General features: G+C 38.1%; 1 protein-coding gene across 3 annotated transcripts in view; it reads right to left on the bottom strand.

Moving 5' to 3' along the window:
• Positions 1-1,987: 1,987 nt before the first annotated feature.
• Positions 1,988-21,421, bottom strand: part of LOC135103659 (zinc finger matrin-type protein 3-like) — a 33,367-nt gene continuing 13,933 nt past the window's right edge. For 2 of the 3 annotated variants that reach the window (XM_064010214.1, XM_064010215.1), the window contains exons 8-9: positions 21,126-21,218; positions 1,988-20,560 (exon numbers count right to left, since the gene is read on the bottom strand). In XM_064010214.1, coding sequence (XP_063866284.1) covers positions 20,460-20,560; positions 21,126-21,218 — 194 coding nt within the window. In that variant the 3' untranslated portion in view covers positions 1,988-20,459. The remainder of the gene's footprint in view (positions 20,561-21,125; positions 21,219-21,421) is intronic. The other variant, XR_010270157.1, reaches the window with a different exon arrangement.

The following is a 21,421-nucleotide window of genomic DNA, read 5'->3' as shown; positions in this document are numbered from 1 at the left end:
GGCATCCCCTATTCTTTACACTTATTATTTTTTTTTACAATCACTGTTATATGTAGATTAAATGTATACCAAATGTTCTCCCTGCCTTAAGAAAAACGTTAGCAGTACATATTGCTCTATTCACTGGGTACATCCAATCATTCTAGTGCACATGCATACACACAAATACTTGGGTCTTAGGAAGATAAAACTAAGCTCAGATTACAAAGAACTATGGCATTTCCCTTCCATCTCCTTTGTTAGTTTTGATACTGGTGTTTAATACTGTTCCAAAATCTGGTTCTAATGATTTCATCAAAGCACTCCAAATAGATAACAATAATCAGGGACACAACAGATGGAAAGGAATATTTTGGTTCTGAGCCATGATGCAGCTTTCATACTTAAATTCATTCATACAAACATACACCTCAGGGACTGGATGTGAAACTTTATTCACCGAGGACAGAAAATGGCCTATTTTCAGAAATGGTGGGCCAGTTCAGAAAAAAAAAAAAAAAATGCAAAGTCTTAGGTTTTAACTTTGCATAAATAAAATAAAATCTGCACGTCACATTACCTTACATTCTGTGTACATATTTCACACCCATTCATTATTTCATTCATTATTTCAATGGAATAAAGTTCTTGTGTGCATCATAGATACAAGGTCTGCTAAACCAGCTTAGTTGCCACACATCTTTCACAACTTGTCATGTTTGTAAATGGATGAAATATGACTCGCTTCTTAGTTCTGAGAAAAATTTGAGGACTTAAATTTTGACAACTTTAGCAAGGATAGATGCAAATATCATTACTCCATAGGTGTATGTTCATGTTTTCATACACATTACTGAGAGCAGAGAAGATAGGAAATCCAATCAGTATCAATGTACTCCATATCTCATGAATGGTATTACACATTTTTGTACCAGTCGTGCAAAATTGTGTTTTAGCAACATGCATTCACAAGATATTGTTTAGACTCATTTAATATTGTTATATTCATTGGCCTTGATGATGTGCTCAGCTTAAGGGAGATGGGATGGGAACTACATACACTTCTTAGTTGCATAGACAATGTCATAGTTCTCAAGTCAGTCTAACATATTTCATTGTACTTGTAATCTGACAACTGTTAACATGTTATCTAATTGAAATTATAATGAAATGCAATATTAATGAGTTGCTCTTGATCATGTGAACAGTAACTAATTAGCACTTAGCTTAATGATCTCAGATCTTAGTAGCACCTTAATTCAATGACATTAATATTGATTTTTCATTACAAAATTCTCATCTAAGTTTATCTTCAAAACTGAACTGACAAAGAAAAGAGAAGAGCTACTTTATGAAAGTTTTCTGACATATGAATAGCTGTTGACAAAACCAAAGAATAAATTCTTCCAAATATTTTCTAATTGAGTTGACTAGAAGATAGTTTACAACCGTTGAGTTTCTACCATAGAAATTCTAAGAGTAAAATAATTACCACATGCTGCCCCTAGGGATCATTACATCAAAATTTCTAATTCATTTCAGTGCAGGTAAGTTTCAAAGCAAATGCCAATTGTTAAACAAAGCTGCCTCTTACAGCCAGTGTGTAGTACAAACTGGCATGAAACTGATGCACACAAATATACTCCTAGATCTCTATACTGGATCTGAGTACCCGCATATAACATCACAATTCTATTAATTCCTATTAACAATCAGATCAAAACAATATCCTTAATAAGTAGATAAAAGTGTGACATTTGTTTTCAGTAAGTGATACATTTTCTTGTATTTTTTCATGAAACAGGTGATGATAGAATCTTTGTGGAGTATGCCTTACTTACTTATTTATTTATTTATTTATTTATTTATTGCCATATGTTTAATACACTATTTTCAAGTCCAAGGAGAAACTATACCAGACTTCTATTTTTCAATTAATATAAATATTTTATACCACCAAGTGAAAGGGGGTACTGTCACTGTACTTATAGTACAGTGCTCTGAGAGAGAGAGAGAGAGAGAGAGAGAGAGAGAGAGAGAGAGAGAGAGAGAGAGAGAGAGAGAGAGAGAGAGAGAGAATTAGCATTAATTAAATAAATTATTGATAGAATGTTTGAGAACTCTAGGTTGAATGCTTTTAACATTATGGCTATCTCTTCAAGATAGCTATCTAAGCCTTGGTGAGTTTGTAAGCTAAGGGCTGATTGGCTGTTGCCATATATTTACAAATATGATTTTTTTGTCTTTATATTTCTTATTGTTTTATCATACTTCATGGAAACTGAATGGCAATAATTGTTGCAAAACTCAAGGTTATCATAAGAAATAAAGAATTTATGAAAGTACATGAGTAAATGCATTGCCAGTGTTGGTGTCAAGTATGTGAGTGAAGCAGCATTGCTGCCACATAACAATCATGACAATATGCATGGGCTCCCTCAGAGTTCATTGCCATTACTCCAATGATTATGACTAAAGCTTGATGGCAATGTTGGTAATGCATTCACTGGTGTGCTTTCTTCATATCAAATATTGTATTTCTGAATTATGATAGTTGTGACAAGTACACAAAAACAAAGTTATGGAGATGTTATTGGCAGCAGTAGTTCAGCACACAGCTTACACACTGACTCACCATAAATTCTTTCCCACAGGGATCCAGCAAAAAAAAAAAAAAAAAAAAAGGCTTTTGAAAATTTTTCCTAATGGAGAGTAAGCTATAGGGAGAGTAAGCTATAGGGAAAAAAAAAAGAATACAATATGATATATATGATGTGCTGGATAGCCTTTTCCTTTCCCATTAAGGCTTTTCAACCATTTGTGGAAATATAGTTTTCTTCTTTGCAAGGCAACTCTACCATAGACTGGGCTTTTTGATGTACCTGTGTAGATCGGTATGAGCTTTTTGATGTACCTGTGTAGATCAGTATTAAGTAGTGTGTGATATGTTGTGTCATTTTACTGATGTGGTGTTTGACCCAAGTTGAGTGTTTCATCACTAAATGTGGTCTTGTTAATGTGCTGGTGATGTGTAAGCCACAACCTGTATAGGAATAGATCACCTCTGTCATTCCCCAATAACCAGATGATTGTGCAAAACTAATTGCATGGAGGTGAGGGGTTTTAATTGGAATTTTGTGTGTATGCTGAAACAAATGCCTTGTGCATGACCATTCCACAACTTTTCACTTGGATGTGTGGCACTGAAAAAGGGTTACCCACAAGCATCTGTGGGTTTTAGATCACAAATTGATTTAGCTAACCATGTGGTACTTGTTTCAGCATACAACATGCATTTCAAACACAGCTTGCCCCCTTACACTTTATTTTGCAGTATCAGTGTATTATGTATAAATGTGTGATCTCCCTTGCAGATTGTGTGGCTTACATACCATCACTACATTAGTGAAAACACATCTCAATATACAGTAATTCTTATTTTTGACAAACACACATACAACAAGAATTGATGCTACACCCATCACACTCCATTTAATGTTATCTCAAGCACTCAAACAAGCAAACAAACCATAAAGTCTCATCACAGACAGTTAAGAAGGTTTTCCAGGAGTAGTATAAGATGGCATCCAGCATCACTCCATAGATTTACTTAATATCCACTTCAGCCAAATGATGTCTTCCTGTAACCACCTGGCTATCTTGCCCTATACTAAGAAAATGAGATCCAATATGAAAGATGTACAGTAATTGGATAAAGTTACAAAAGGCAAGATGCTCTCTAGTTTCCATGAAGGGGTCTGCAGTAAATGCACCCATCCATCACTTCCAGGTGATTATTCCACTTTGGTAACTCAATTAGACATTAGGCTGTAGCATGGTCACTGGATTCAAGGCCAGGCACCTTCAGAGCTATTGGAGAGGAGGTTAGTACCACCTCCTGTAAATCACATGCTGTCACATTTAGCCTGCCACTTCATACTTTGATTTTCAAAACATTGGAAAGATGACAACTCAAGGAAAAAATTGGAAATCATGTTACATGAAGTCTGCATTGGTTGGAAAGAAATACTGTAGTGTACAAGTGTGCAAGGCAGCAGTTTTTGCAGTAAAGAAAGTACATCCTCTACCATTTGGCCAAATTACATCTTATGCCCTGGTTTCTTGATGTACACACTTGCTACAGACAAGTGGTTGTGAAGAATTCCTGAACCACAGCCACTGAACCACAGCCATAGAATTCAAACAAACTCACCCAGATGTCCAGAAACAAGGGTGAGGTAGAATTTGGCTAATTGGTAGAGCACTTGCTTTCTTGAGTGGCACAAAAACCACTGCCATCCATACACATGTGACTTGTATGTTCTGATATTTCCTTCTAGCCAATGCAAGCTTCATGTAAGGCAAGAATTTGAGTCTTTTCCTTGAGCAATCTTTCTAATGATCCTGACAAAGTAAGGGGTATGCTAAATATGGTGGCATGTGATCTTCAGGTGATGGAAAGAGGTAAGAGGGTAAACCAGGTAAGAGGTGAAAGAGGTAAAAGAGGGTGAACCAGGACTAACCTCCCATCCAATAATGGAGAGTTGCCAGTGTATGATAATCACTTGCAAGTCACGATCCAGTGATGGATGCACGCACACTTATTACAGACCCTTATCAAAGGGACCAGAGGGTGTCTTGCCTTGTAACTTTATGCAGTTACTATGAGGTTTAGGTGAAAACAGTGTTTAAAAGCACTAGATGCAGGGGGATGTCCATAAAGAATGATTATGCATGATAGAGATGAATGGAGCATAGTCATGAGGACATTCTGGTCAAGTGCAGGAAAAGGAACAGGCATTTGTGTTTTTCAAAGGAATTTGTCAGTTTTCCAGTTATGCTATACAACTGACCATACTGCAGGATGGAGTGGGGTTGGATTGGTTTTCTCTCCTCTAAAACACTAGAAGATAAGAAAGATGCTTATGTGTTGTGTAGCTACTCTTCTATAAGGGGGATGTCAGTGTAGTATAGTATGAACTCGGGTGGAATGAGGTCAAGGTGTGAGAGCGACAAGGGAATATCATTAAAATGAGCAAAGTAGTGGGGAAAGATCTGTTACCTTAGTAAAAAAGATTGTAAATTACTATAAAGGTTAACTTTCCAAGTTGTGTGGAGTCTAGGTCTTACAGTGCCAAAAATGTCAGGTCTGGAGGTAGCTCAACTTTGAGTTATGCTAAGTCTAGGCTAAGCAAGCAAAGATGGCTGACCATCGAGCCTGAGTCTGCCACCTCAAGAATTATCAGCACTGTAAGGATGTTCTTGATGATCTGAGCGAGTCTGAACTGTTGGACATGCAGGAGTGATACACTAATGCTAGCAATTAAAGTAATAATTACACTGTTACTTAGCAAGTGGGAAATGCAGCTGTGCAGCAATGATGACCTTGAGTCTTCCTGTGTCCTGTTGTTGCCATGTCTCATTTACCTTCTTAGTAATAGAGCCCTATGCAGCTTTTTTGTGCTGCTGAATGAGGAAAGAAAGTCTTGCTGGCTGGATTGGTCTTTCCAGCATTAGGGGTCATCATCTCCATACTAAAGGAAAAGACAGGAAAGGTGCTGCTGCTAAGTGGAAGTAGTGGGACAATGCTGGCTTATCAACAAACACAAATTTATGTACTCATTTCCTTTCAAAATCGATGAATTATTATTTTTGTTATAAAAAAAGTACAGTAAAATCCCTCTTATCCAGCATCAACGGGACCAATACTTGAATATTGCCGGATACTTGAATAGAAGTGAAATTATGTCCACAATCACCACCCTACATTCACACATCTTACCATAACAAAGATCAGCTGATCTTAATCAGCAGCTGATCTGATCAGCTGCTTAAGTGTAAGCACAACACGCTTCCTCTTTTCTACAACTTTAGGCATGATGAAGGCGTCAGACGATAAACAGTGCACACGTGGGACCGAGTCACTGAGTAAACACAGTGCAGTGGGCCGCGGGTGGTGTGAAGCAGTACGCTCTGGTGGCGAGGGGACAAAGTATGCCTCGCACGGGAATTTTAATCGATTTTATGAGTACACATTGATTTTTTATTGATTTTAAGGCTCGGGGAAAAATGTGCCGGATACTTGAAGCTGCCGGATACTCGAATGCCAGATGAGAGGGATTTTACTGTAAAAAGATTGCACTATTAACTCAAAATTAAGAAATACAACATTTTACTGTTTTGCTGTTTCACCATTTCATACTGAGGCTTAAGATTTGGCTCATGCAAGGCTCAGCATAACTTCAAGCACACTCGAGAGATAAGTACAAGTCTAAGCAGAAGGCTGAGATGAAGGTTAAGAATCTGTTAATATAGCCCCTGGTCATTAGGCATGTGTGGCCTATACATAAATGGGCTAGGGCAGTTTCCCATTGCCTATTCTCATGGAATAGTAGTGACCAAGAGGAGATGGAGGGTTTGACTTCCTATAATTGGTGATGAGGTCAGACCACACAGTTCCATAGTAAGGACACTGGCTTTCTTGAGTAGATGATATTGAGAGAGTGGTAGGAAGGAGTATTGCAAAGCTGGAACCTAAGGTAGATTTTGAACTGTTGGTATATATGTAGGAGTGATGTCAGCATGTGTGGAAAGGATGAAGAACATGAGGGGGAATGATGATCTTTGCTGAAGAATCATGGAATACAGAAGTGCAATTAGATGGGGGAGGACTCAACCAAGGGGGAAATTGGGGGATGTAAGAGGTAAGTGGATGAAGAATAGGAAAAGAAGGTTGTAAGAAATGGGTGCACAGGGGAAGGGCAACGATAATCGTGAGGTAGAGAGGGTGTGTGTAAATGGGAAAGGGACAGCAAGCGTTAAGGTGGTTGCAAGTAAAGGCTTGAAGAGAAAAGCTTGAGGGTGGGGAGGGAAAGAGAGTCCTTACTCTACATGGAAATTCTCAACAGGAATGGAAGGCACCTAGGGCCAGGCAGAGGCCAAGGTGATGGACAGAATCAAGGCAGTTGAGAACAGAAGAAGAAGCGGAGGAATAAATGTGGTAGCCACAGTCTGGGATTGATAGGACTAGAAAAACTAGAAATCATGTAAGTGCAGAAGGGTTTTATGGTCTGCATCTCATGAGATGTGGGAAAATGTTTGTAGAAGGTGAAGGCACATAAAGCTGTATTTTTAATGTGTTGCCCAAGTAAGATAAGACTCAAAGATCAAGCCCAGAAACTGTCCTGTGGAGTGGTACTGTAACAATCTATCATAAAAGTGAAGCAGAGGAGGGAGAGTGATTTTAAGGAGCCAAGTGAAGAAGATGGAAAAGGTTTTTCAAGGGGGAAAAGTGGAAATTTGGGCAGTAGCCTAGGAAGAAAGGGCATGGATTCCAATTTGGATAAGACAATGCAAGGAAGAAAAGGATGGGTCAGAGGCATAAATGGCAACTTCGGATAAGACAATGCAAGGAAGAAGAGGATGGGTCAGAGGCATAAATGGCAACATCATTGATGTAGAGAGAAAATGGATACCTATTGGTAATATTAACATAAGATCATTAACGGCGATGAGAAGGAGGGTGGAACTTAAAATTCTTCTTTGTGGGATGCCTTTTATACTGGGGAAAGGAGTTAGAGACAGTGGAAGAAACCTTCATGTGGAAGGAGCAATTGGAGAGAGAGTGGAGAGAGACATCTATACTGCCCTTAATGCCAAGAGATTGCAGTTGATTTAAGATACAGAAACACCAAGAAGTATCATAGGCTTTTCTGGAGAGAGAGAGAGAGAGAGAGAGAGAGAGAGAGAGACACAGCAAGACTAACTCATGTCATGTGAAAGTAGTAGTGCCTTTCTAAAGCCAAATTGGGAAGGGAAGATTTTTTTTATTCTAGGTACCACATTAGTTGGAGATTTACCATTCTTTCTGGTAATTTACAGAGGCAGCTTGTTTGAGTTTTTAGTAATCTTGGGGGAGGGTACCTAGCTTTATTTAGTTTGAGGAAAGGGAGATGGGAAGTCCCCATTCACCCAGGGACAATTGTAAAAAATTGTGAGAAGGATAGCGAGATGAAGGTAAATGATGGAGCATTTGATAATGGATACTGTCAGAGCCCTCACTAGTGTTGTGACAAAACTTTAAAGCTGAAGTAAGTTCTGAGATGGAAAAGGGGGCATTGTAGGACTTGGTGGATGAGTTTGGAGGATGTAGGATTGTTTTCTTTGTCAATCTTAATGGCTGTAAACTGAGGGAGGAGAACTGCTCTTAAGATGACTAAAGAAGGAGCCAGGTTTGTTAGCAACTTGTAAAGGGTCAACTATCTTTGTGTTATGAAGGTGAAGGACAGGAGCAAGATGGGCAGTTGTTTGCCGGATATCTTCTTGTGGATATGGAAGCACACTATAGAGAAAGATGTGACTGTAGTTACTGAGAAGACATATCTACACCAGATTGTTGTTTTAGCTTCAAGCACTATTCGCTTGAAGTGAGGAGAAGCACATTTAAAAGAAATTGTTTTTAACTTCAAGCACTATTCACTTGAGGTGAGGAGAAGCACATTTAAAAGAAATAAGTACTGAAGTACTGAAAGTTGTCCTGGAGCAGCAATAGCTGCACCTTTTAGCTGTAGGGCCTTATCACAGCACGAGTCCTACCAGGGAACACATTTTGGAGGTGAAGGGAAGGGTTGTGTGTGGGATGGCTGCTAAGACAGCCCTGACGATGGTGATGGTAAAAAGTATGTCAGCATATCTGAGACAGAAGGGAAGGAAGAAGGTGGAAAGAATAGAGCAGAAAGAGAGGTGAAAGGAGGCCAATCAACCCTATCAAAACACCTGTAAGGGGGTGGTTTGGGACTGGGCTGTAGAATTTGGAAGAAAATTTAATCAAAGTGATCACTGCAGACTAACCAGTGGAAACTGAAGGAGAGGTTAGGAGAGAACAGAGAAAGGTATAGACTTGAGAGGTTTTGGTTCTTAGGTTGAAGTGGGTGGGATCATTGGAGTTCAGGATGACAAAGTAAAATTTTTATATTTGAGGAATTGTTCAAGAGACCAGTCTTGGGTATTAGTGACAATATTGCCCCACAGGATGTGGTGATAGCTAAGGTCACAGAGCAATAAAATAGGAGGCTGAAGTTGTGAGAAAAGAGAAGGGCATCAAAGTCTATTGATTGGGAAGGGCAGAGATATATATAAAATGGTGATAGTTATCCAGCAGGAAAGGTAATCTTGTATTAAGGTTTATTGCATTGACTGGAGTAGGGATGGTAAGAGAAATATAGGCTGTCTTGTAATGAACAAGGATAGAAGTAGAGGAAATAGAGGGAGGTAAGGAGATAAAGTTGTAGTTAGGAATAGGAGTGAGTGAATGTATAAGAAGAGGTTCCTGAAGCCATATGATACTAAGATCACAGCATGAGATAAGATGACTTAAATCTACCCTGTGGGGTTGAAAAACACAGAAATTCCATTGTAAAATGTACGACATATGGGGATATCAAGTAATAATGCTTGGAATGGGTGTTTCAGAGATCAGGGGTGTGTGGTGATCAAGGGAGGCAGGGGTGGCTGGTAAGGCTTCAGGAGGAAAGTCAGAAATTGGTAGTATTGGCTCTGAGGGAGTGAGGTGTTAAAGCTAGACTTAGGTGAGGAGGGAGTAGGGTGGGCTGAGGAGGGAGTAGGGTGGGGCTGGGTAAGAGGGGCAGGGGTTGTAGGATTAGGAGAGGGGATGGGATGAGTGAGTCCTGAGAAGGATTCATGAGTATAGCCAGGAGGTAAAGGGATATCTAAGATTGTCTCTCTTGACAGCTGAGGGTCTGTGTGCATAGAACAGGCTGTGGAGGAGGTGGTTGTGAGGGGTTTTACTAGGGAAGGATTTGTGGTGAAGGGGAGAAATGGATGGAGAGGGGGAGGAGAAATGTTGAGAAATAAAAAGTAAGGTCAGAGAGGGTGATGGAGAGGTAGCAGGAAGGGGGAAAGGTGGGTGGTAGACTTATGCTTAGGCTACAACTGTAACCATAAGGCACTGGAGAGAAGGAGGATGGGAAGTGGGTAGTTAGCTATTGGTTATAAATTCTGTGATATGTTCAATGGTTTCTGGAGATGAGGAAGAGATGGACAGTGAAGAGGGACAAGGTCTCTTGGAGGGGTTTGATGTAGTGGAATGGCAAGCCTGAGAGTGTAGTTTATGGTGGCATTGTGGGAGGGACTAATGGACAATAGTAGATGTGGAAGGTGGATGAGAAGTCAGGATGTCAGAATTGAGGACCAAGAAATGTTTAGCGCAGGCAATAGAAGGGGAGGAGAAAGTAGATGGAAGAGAAGGAGGGAAGGGAGGTAGTAAGGGGGTTTGTAGTGGTTACTGTAGATGGAGGAGGCTGGGCAACTATTTGTGAGTAGGGCATAGGGGTGTAACCTAAGTGAACTACTTCATACCTGGCTTCTCTCAGAGTTAGGCCATGTTTATATTTGCTGCAGCTTAACATTCAAATCTGTAAACTGGGCAACCATGGAGAATGATGTTATGTGGGCCCTTGCAGTTCACACAAGTGTGACTAAGTGAGGGACATGCTTCTCGTGTGTGATCAGAAATACAGATTGGACAACGGAGTTAGGAACGGCAGAACAAATCCAGATGGCCAAAGCACCAGCAATTTCTGCATTGTCAAGGGTGAGGGATGTAAGGTTGAACTGGGTATAGCTCTATGCCAATATGGATGGTATCAGGGAGGGTTTGGCATTTGAATGTGATTTGTGCTGTATAGATATCATGCCTGTGATAGCTATGAGGGGGGGGGAGTGTAGTAGATGACTTTCACAGCATCATAACCATTTAATAGGTCTTGTCTGCAGTCTCACCATTGGGTACTGTCAGTGGGACAGTGGCTCTTGGAAATAATGGTGTTCCATTGTGTGTTTAGTTTTTCATTACGAGTCACTAAGATCAGGTTGTCAGTAAGGTCAATAGTTTCCTTGTGGTCAAGGTCTTTGCAGTTCACTTGCACTAAGCGGGAACCATCGGATCAGGTCCTAAAGGGGACTTAAGGGTGAAATTCTGCCTTTCAGGTTGAAAATATTCGAATTTATGAAATTTCGGCAAATGATGCCTCACAGCCCAGGCGATCACCTGCCGGGCATAAAAGCGTTCCCTTCTCCATATAATGCAGGTTTAAAGGGCCCGCCATTTAAATGCCCACTCTGCTGCCACGCCCACTTTTGCTGTAACCTTTGTTTTCTTGTATTTCTTTCATTTTTTTGGCTGTTCTTTGGAATTTTTGTGATTGATGTTTTTGTACGACAGTTTAGGAGGAGAGTTGTGTGGCTGGCGCCCACGGCGCCATAATGACTCAGTGTGGATCGATAATAAGCATCAACCTGTTGCTCCCAGACCTTGTATGCGGATTTCTTTGTGGTATTTTTGGATGCTCTAAGTGACAATGCCACGCCAAAGCGCTAAGAGAAAGGCGCACAATGAAGTGGGCAGACAGAACATAAAGAAAAGATGGAGAGGAGAGCAAGAGAGACAGGGCTCTCCCTCTCGTTCTCCCTCACTCCCAGCAGCAGCCGCCGAGAGCGAGAGCATAGCTGTCTCACCATCTGCCACTACTTCAGAACAAGATTTCTCTCTTCCACGGCAAAGTTATGAGTCTTCTGCAAGTTACAGACACAGTTTATTGCCGGAAGAGATGAAGAAGGCCCACAAATCTAGTGATGACAGTGCTATGGTCATTATATCATTGTCAAGGCTACAAACAGTGCTCAACTTGATAAACTGTAATTGTGGCAACCAGGTTACCTCAAAAATAACGACTGAATACTTTGATTGTACAATAAACCTGATAGGTGAAGAGTGTAATGAAACTGTACATCATTCTGAACCAAAAACATGCACCAACAGTGTCTTGACAGAAGGGAATGTGGTTCATGTTTACCACTCTCTCGCAGAGGGATATGGCAGCGCCGGGCTATCACGTCTCACAGCTGCCATGGGTGCCCAGGAAATGACTTCACGTGCCTTCACCCGTCATTCCCAATTCTTATATAAGAAAATGGAAAATTGTTACAAAGAACATGAAAGTGTGATGAAGGCCTGTGTTGTGAAATCATATGAAAATGAAGGGAAAAACATAGATGATGATGAAATACTGAATATCCATTGTAGTTCTGATGCCACCTGGCTCACAAGAGGTCACAAAAATAAAATTGGTGCAGCCTTTGTTATGGACATGTACTCAGGAATGATCATTGACTTTGAAGTTCTTAGTAACTTATGTAGAGCTCGTGCAATTATGAGAAAAAAGACCCAGCTACTTTTGATGACTGGTATAGAAAAGCCCATTCAGGAAAGTGCCAAGCAAACTTTCATGGATTACCAGGGGCTATGGAGCCTGAAGGAGCACTAAGAATGTGGCAAAGAAGTGAGGGGAAAGGATACAGATATGTGACTTTCCTGAGTGATGGAGATTCTAATTCCTTCAACGCTGTGTGCTCATTGAACAGTGGAAAAGGACCATACGCTAGCCACACTGTCAAGAAAGAGGAGTGCATCAACCATGTACAAAAAAGAATGGGAACACGGCTCAGAAAGCTGAAGGGGGAACTGAAAGAGGAGAGAGTAACTAAAACAGGACGAGTACAGAAGAGAAGCTTAGTTGGTGGTAAGCATCAGCTTACAGATAAACAGATTGATGCCCTTCAGAGGTATTATGGGAAAGCAATAAGGGACACTGTTGACACTGATGTTATAAGAATGAAATTGAGAATTATGTCTGGATTCTTTCATGCTATTTCCAAGGATGGGGATGGCAAGCATCACCACAATTTATGTGATTCTTCTTGGTGTGTATTCAAGAAGGCAAGAGATGAAGGCAAGCCTCTCCCCTCCCACAACATAATGAAGAATTATCTGAGGCTTGACAAGAAATATGAAGACCAGGTGAGGGCTATCTACCGTGATTTATCAAGCACTCCTCTCCTTGAAAGGTGCCTGTGAGGAGAGACCCAGAACTGGAATGAAAGCTTTCATGGCAAGCTTTGGCACCACCAGAGCAAAGCAAAGTTTGCTGACCTTCAGAGAATGGATTTTGTGACCCAGCTCACTGTTCTGGATCACAATTTTGGATATGAGGCCAAAGTGTTTCTTCAGCATCTCGGATTCTCTCTGGCTTCAGCTGGTGCGTTGTCTGTACAGAGAATGGACAAGAGAAAACTGACGCCACGGAAGATAGAAAAGACAAAACCAGACCCTCAGTACCAGCCCAGTGGATTCTAAGAAAATCGCCTCTCCTGGCAACAATGAGGTGGGTGGGCTCCACTGATACCCTATGAATATGCTATTTTCATATTAGATATATGTAATATCTCAGTAGCATATTACATACTCTAATATGATAATAACAGGGGACCAGGAGCCTTGATTTTCTTAGAGGTTTCCACCAGGCAAGGGAGAGCTCCCCTTCGGTACAGGCTATACAGGTGACATAAATGTGATATTACAAGGCTCGAAAGTACCTAAACAGCCACTACCAACCTCCCAGGAATGGTCAAGGAATTAAGTAAGTAGATATTAGGATTTGGTGCATGTTGGAGTGATTTTTATGGAGAAATAGAGATTCTCTGTTACACAAAAGTGGCTTTTTCTCAAAACTATTTTTTTCACATAAAAAAATTAATAACTCTGTCAATAACTGAACAATTTCAAAACTTTTTACAGCAAAATGATCACCATGCTTGCCTTTACTTTTTGTACTATATTCACTCATTAATTCTCTCAAATAAATTTATGGGAGATTTTTAAACTTGAATTTCTGACAAAAAAAAGGGGTAACATTTTGCGGTCTCATAAAATTGTCATAACTTTAGCTATGTGTACGAAAATAGTACAAAATGTACTTCCATGTGTTTATTATCTGTGGTTAAGAGGAAATTGCCATAGTATTCCAAGATTTGATGTTTTAGCGTTTTTTTGAATGTCTGTCGTTATCACCAAATACAATGCATTGCAAAAAAATTACGGAAGCTATCTTTATCATACTACTGGAATAGAAGCATTACACACTAACATACATTGTGTAGAAATATTATTCACTTCGGTGAAAAAATAAAGATGGGAAGACCCAAAAACCAATATTATCGCCAAGCGGCGGAATTAGTCTGTAAGCACTACTGAAATTTCAAGGAATTGCTAGTGTAGGGAGCTATGGAAGAAATTAAATACTTGTCCCAATTTGTTGGCTTGAACAGTGAGGTAAGAGAAAGAAAGATTAGTAGATGGGTATGAGGAGGCAGGGACAGTCTTAGCAGTGCAATCACAGGAATGCCATACAGGTTGGGTACATTGTGGCATGTATAGTTGTGTTACATTACTGGAACAATAGGCTGGAGAAGATGTGATTGGAAATAGTGTAGAAGCTGTAGGCTAGGACAGAGGCAAGTCAGAAAAACAGGGAGAAGCATGGGGGATTGCATAGGGGCAGTTTCTGAAGCCCCATTACTTAAAGGGCATGTGACCCTGGTTAATTGTGGAGAGAGAAAAAAAAAAAATAAATAAATAAAAAAATAATAATAATTCCTCAGTGCCCCCAAGGGGAGTAAGGGCAACATATTTGTACAGGGTAACCTTGGCACCTTCAGGCCTTTTGCAACTGAGCTCTAAGGCCTTGCATCCCTTAAGCATGGCTCTCAAACCATAGATAGGATAAGGAAGAGATCAGGGTAGGACGAAGATGGGTGAGAGAGAGAACTGGAGATGGGCAAAATTAGTTGGACTGAGGGTTGTGGTCCAAGGCAGCATGGGCTGTCAAAGCAATCCCTTCCCCTAAGTGCCCATGACATGACAGCAACAGGCCTGGTAATGAGGGTGTAAGCATGGGAAGTTTGACAGCAACAGGCCTAGTAATGAGGGTGTAAGCATGGGAAGTTTAAGGAACTTAAGTGCTATTGAAATAATTTGAGAAAACTGGAAAAAAAAATCAATCTTTACATACCAGGCTGACATCCCCCATGAAAGGAGGACAATACACACACAACATTAAGAGTTTTACTCTGTTACATATAAATCCCATACGGTGCCATCATCCCCTCTCATCTTAGCCTCTCAGTCTCTAGAGAAGTTGGCCAATCCTCACTGACCTCACTGCATGAAATATACACATGAATCCATGCACTTTGTTGTAAATGTAATTGAATGGCTTAAATATATGATCACATGTAGATAGTCTAAGATTTTAAACTTTGGAAGTCATCTATAAACATTTTTACGAAAGCTGTAATTTGGGTTGATCAGCCTTTGACCCAATGCACTCTCTCTCTTGATTGCTCCTTTTTGTCCATCCCCTTGCTAATGACAAATCCCATTAAAAAAATGACAAATGCCACTTACCTTGGCATATAATTCAGTATCTGTAAGGTGACTACACATTATGAAGCTAAGTAATGTATTGAAATATTCTTGAAGATGGAATACTAGAATATCTCAAATACTAGATTGAATACAAGTTGCATAAAAAAAAAAAAGATACTTTCAATAAATAAACGAATTGAGAAAATGTAAAACAACTGTTTACAGTGCAATGCTTTTGGACGGGCAATGTGCTTACTGTGTCAAGAAAGACTAGTATATTTGATTTGAAGATTGTATGGGATTGTGTTAGATCTGTAAAACCATGCAAATAAAACTGCTCTATTAATTAGTTCCTTCACTCAACCTTATAAATAAAACTTACTATAAAGTAAAACTTATTACAAATAATATCAACAGATGTCAAACACCTAAATGAAAATAACATGCAATATTTAAAGCTGTGTGTGTGTGTGTGTGTAGATTGATGTCAAATACTAAAAGAGATCATTATTCCCATAATAAACTAAGCAACAATGCTATCACTACTATCCAAAGATCAAACAGACTAGAAATATATTTTTCAAGCAGTATGCTGCTAAAATCTTTTTTTCTCTGATGATTACTTGTTTGGCATACATAGATAAGTCCTCACTTGTTTGGCATACACAGATAAGTCCTCTGATAATGTTGCTTCACTTGCAAGGTCTGTTTAAAATCATATAGAAAAATTGATCTCTATACTCATTATGATGGATCTGTTTTCTCATCAGTTCAGCAAATAAGAAATGGCACACATTTGTCACGGAATGTCAATTCTTTGTATGTATTTATATGAGTGCTGATCATCATCAAAACTGGATCCTTTTTTTCCCTTAATATTTGTCAAAGATGATCCATCTTTGGGAAACAAAATGAATTAAAGAACATGCCCACCAAAACATAACACAGACCTTGTAAATATCCAACTCACCAACTGAGGCATTCTGAGTTAGAAAATGAACTAGGACCAAATTGGTTCAATCAAAAACCCTCCTTGTTGGCTACTTGGTCTGAGAGCACTCTTCAATGCGGGATGCCTCAGTTAAACTAATACACTGTTTTAATCCACCATAGTGTGATTGTAGCATTAACTTCTGGCACTTTTAAAATGTTTTCAACAATCCTTGTTCCACATCAGTCTCCATACTTAAAATTATTCCACCAGTACATCAGTTCTGGACCCACCTTGAGGCTTCCTGTCACCAGTCATCCTCTCACATAAAAACTATTCATTCTACATCTTTACAACAAAGTGACACACAATAAAATATCAACATTCATTACCTTTTCATATGCCCACTCTTTAAAAAGTCTTCTTAACATGACCTTCAATTCTACAACAATATGCCACAAAGGCCTATTCAACATCACATGTTCTTACCTTGTTAATTACATACTGATCAACCAGACACAACGGTACTATGAACAAACATACAATAATTATCCTTGGTCAGTCTACCATAATCCCAAACTATCACCCAATTTGACATTAAACCTTCACAAAGTACACCTCATCACCATTAAAAGCTTCACCTGTTAACTTCCAACATTTGTCTGGAACTCCTCTCCTATGTACACCTTCGTTAACTCTCTATATTTCTATAAAATCTACAGGGAAAATATCCTAAAATACTACACAGATTCATGCCCAGGAGAAACTTCCTACTTTGGCCCACTGCATGTTTTTAAAGCCATGATTATGTGAGTATCACATACAAATATAAAACTTGAAAAGGCATTTTTAGTCAGAGCATAAACTATACATAAACTAAATAAATAATTACAAAATAAGACTGTACAATACATAGTAATAATATTGATCTGGTAAGCTTTTTCAGAAACTGCAGCATAATCCGGTTGTGAGATCATTCAATGAGCACACCAGGTCAGGCATTGTGTTCTGTCACATCAACATGAAGCCTTCAATAAAAAGTATCTTTTACAAATTACAGGTTCTCTAAGAGAAAACTGCAAAAAAATGTATTAAATAATTCTGTACTGGTAAAAGTCTAGTATCACATCGTCTGGCTCTTCCGATGCCAACTGAGCACCTAGTGAACACAAAGCTGTCTGCACCTATGGCAGGTATGTGAATCTTTCTATCAACATTTTCTGCTTTCCTAACCACACTGACCAAATATTTTAATGTGTTCTTGAATGTAACATCAGTTAAAGTCTACTACTCTTTACACAATAAAATTCTCAAAAAATGCTACAGATGTTATCTATACATACCAAAGCAACACATATCACAGGACACTGAAGGTCAAAAGTCACCTCACCTTCTCCATCCCACACACCACTACTGCCTAACAAAATACTAAGTGCAGCACATGGACATACCACTAAAAACCTTCCATGTAAAATGCTGCCTAAAACATTACCTATTAAAAAAGAAAGAAGAAAAGTGGTACCTTGACACACAACAAAAGAAAACTTGTGCATATAATTTTCTTAGGTTAATGCTTTTTTTTCTCCATTTTCAGCTTGACTAAGTTTCACAATTTTTTTTATCTTTTTTTTTTTTTTTATATGTTCAAGTTTTGAGAATGCCTGATCAGCTGCATTTTCTAACCTAGATCAAACTTATTATATATTTTTATATTAAAAGTAAGGTATTCCAATTATTAGAGGTATTAAAAAGCTTTTAATGTGAATTCTGGTACCAAGATATTTTGGAGAGGAATTTTTGGTGTTAAACTGCATAAATTACAGTGTCACACTTGATATAATTTTTTAAATTTATTTATCTTTTGTGTGTATGAGTGTAATTACCACATGTGGCAATTGAGTAAACCAATCAGCTATAAAACTGCTATTATTAAGTATGTATTACTGAAATTTATAAAAGAATCACTCATTTTAATTAACATTTTTCTTGGGTACCAGACTGATTTATAATTAACCATGCTGACCAGTTGTTCTACAATGCAACACTACTGAAATTCAATACCTTTGATATAAGTAAAAAAAAAAAAAAAAAAAAAAAAAAAAAGAAAAAAAAAAAAAATGTTACACTGCACACCTTCACATGCAGCATGGTGTATTAAGGTGATATGTCTTGTGTTGTAAGTGTAAAGAATCTGCATTTATTTGTTGAATCCTAACATCAAATCTTGAATTAAAGTTTTGCTAATGTTATATAACAAGGTACCACTTTGTGTGTGTGTGTGTGTGTGTGTGTGTGTGTGTGTGTAAAATTCTGACAGTGTTTAAAATAAATAACTAAGATGAGGTAAAGAGGGCTTAGAAGTATCCTTAGGGTACATAACCCAATACTATATAAATAATCCTGCTGCTCCACTGTAGCTCACTCACTTCCCACTGTTGCTGAATATCATATCCCTTGAGTATCTCTCCCTCATACTGGAAAGCATATCCAAATTGCTCCAAAATGAAGACTGGCCGACTCCTTAAATGTATAAACATTTTACAAATTCAGACTGCAGAATACTACAGTCTCCTATCTAACCTATGTAATAGTATTGCTTGACAATCTGATACCATTTCTGAAAATGATAAAAACTCTTGATCATCTGCCCCATTGTGACTCAAAATGAATTTCCCAATGTTGAACTTGAAGAGTGAAAACATACAAAAATGTATGTTATTATAAATAATGGATTCAGATTAGGTATAAATAATTGCTAAATAAATAAACAAATAAATAAATATGTAGATACAATACAACAAATAAATAAATGCATAAAAAGATGAGCATCTAACCAATAATAACATTATAGTGAGGCCCTGAGCCAAGATAGTGATTTATTTCTTATGGTTCACAAAATTGAAAAAAAATCATGTAATTAAACAGTTATGCTTAATTCAAGGCACAGTTTTTAACTTTTCTTTGCTTTTGTTTCTGCAGTTAATTCAAATGTAAAACTGAAACATATAACATATTACAGTCCACTCTGTACTAATGAGCTAATAAAATGTATCAACATATCAAACAATATTCATGAAAACTAGTGGAAAATGGCTTTGTTTAAAGTTGGAGAAGCAATGAGATGTCCATCTCATTCAGATTCTTTGAGAATATCTCACTGTTACTACTGACTAGAAATGAATCCTAAATGCATTACTGACTGGCTGCTTGCACCATTCAAGCACACTTGTAGTAGTACACTGATTGTGTCAGTAATGGTTTCCACTTGCAGGTGCTGCCATTCAGTGTGCATCATATCCTACACTTCTTATTGTGCCTTGAGCTTAAGTATTGATGGGATTCTCTACTTTTATTTATTTGAATGTTTATTCTATTCTATCAGGGTCTCACTTTACTGCTAAACTGTAGATAGTGAAGATACTATATTCAAATAAATATATTTCACAAGAATATTTTCTAAATTTATTATTAGATGAAATTATTTGATATTTTGACAAACAAAAATAACTCCTTAAGAGCTCAAATATGATTTCTTTCAACAAAAGACTTCCTCAGTTACTATGGCATAAGTGCAGACTGGTAAGATTCATCACTTAAGAGTTGACAGCGTTTTATGTAATATGTATGCTCAAAGCAAAATTACAAACACTGACTAAGATTTTTAAGGTAATAAATAATATGCATTAGATCTTAATGAATGTAGTGTTGAGAGTAACTTATGACTAGGTAATGGTGTTAGCCTTCTTGTGTGAAGACCTGTATCTTATAGATTGTATCCTACTTAGAGCTTATTTTTGGAATGTGTGAATTACTGCTCTTGTTATTCTATTTCAAGAATAAGAAATGAACAACAAAAATGGATCCATGTCACTAAGAGTTACTGTATTGGGACTGCAACAAGGTTCCTTCTTGTTATGGGCAGAAAACCAAGAGTTTATTTTACAGGTAATGTCAAAGAGTTGTTTGTGTGTAAAATCCAACCGGCAATTTGGATTTATCATATACTTCATAAATTCACTAAATTCATAAAGTATGTGTACTGTATGAAAACTTTCAACACACAGTCCAACCCTAATGCATGTAAAACTGATGACAATCATATATATTCAACCCTCCCAGCAACAACAACAGCAACAACAAAAGTACAAGACACATTTAAGTACTTACAGTATCTTTGAGAACTTAGTAAGCCTCTGCTGAGCATAGGTGCTTCTTGTCCACCACTGATGAACAAGGTTGTTTGAAAGATTTGTTTAATCTTGGCAATCACTTGATTCTTCTCGTCTTGTGCTTTTTGGACTCTACATGTTGAGCAAACTGACTCTCAGAGTTTAGTGTGAGGTCACAAGGGGAACAGTAGTATTTTCCTGAAATAAAAAGAGAGAGAGAGAGAGAGAGAGAGAGAGAGAGAGAGAGAGAGAGAGAGAGAGAGAGAGAGAGAGAGAGAGAGAGAGAGAGAGAGAGAGAGAATTATAAATGCCTGAAATGTTAGTAACAAAACATGAGAAAGTACTATCTTGGCTAAAGACTGAAAAACTCAATACTGTTAAAAAATTAATTTCACTGATAATCTTGAACAATATAAAATGTTGCATGATGTTACTTTTGTACTAGACCTATACTGTATATAAAATGAGCACATACTTTAATGTAGTTTAGATTTATGTACCTCCATTATGTGTCAGCATATACTACATTCAATATGACAGTTTTAGAGCCTGACAAGGACAGTACAAGAAACTATATTGAATTGCAACAGTATATATTCTAATTTTTCCCTAAAGCTAACAAGAAAAATCAATCTTGGGTTTGATTAAGGAAAATATAAAATTGGAATTCAGAATGTGGTATTAATAAATGTGTACTTAAGGTATAAGAAGTATACATAATTTCTAATTCAAAAGAAAAAAAACTGCATTTCCTTCTGTATACCTGAGGGTGTCCGGTATATGGACAAATCTTTGGACTTTGTCTTCTTGGCTTCATCAGCTTTAATGACACTTGCCAAGATGCTATCACTAGGACCTGAAACAAAGTTAATAAAAAAACTAGAACCTAATTTTAAAGATACAGGGTTGTTCCTAATGATAGTAAATGCACATTCATAATATTACTCAACTTGTCCACGAGACTATCTCTTTCCATTGGGGGATGACAGAGTTAAGTGTGTGAATGATGTTTGAATGTGTGTGTGGTGCTTTGCCTGGGCCACCCTGTGTGGAATTGCC

Source organism: Scylla paramamosain, chromosome 9, assembly GCF_035594125.1.
Source record: "Scylla paramamosain isolate STU-SP2022 chromosome 9, ASM3559412v1, whole genome shotgun sequence".
NCBI classification, from domain to species: Eukaryota; Metazoa; Arthropoda; class Malacostraca; order Decapoda; family Portunidae; genus Scylla; species Scylla paramamosain.
The sequence above is the reverse complement of the archived record's forward strand: the minus strand, read 5'-3'. Positions and strand labels throughout refer to the sequence as shown.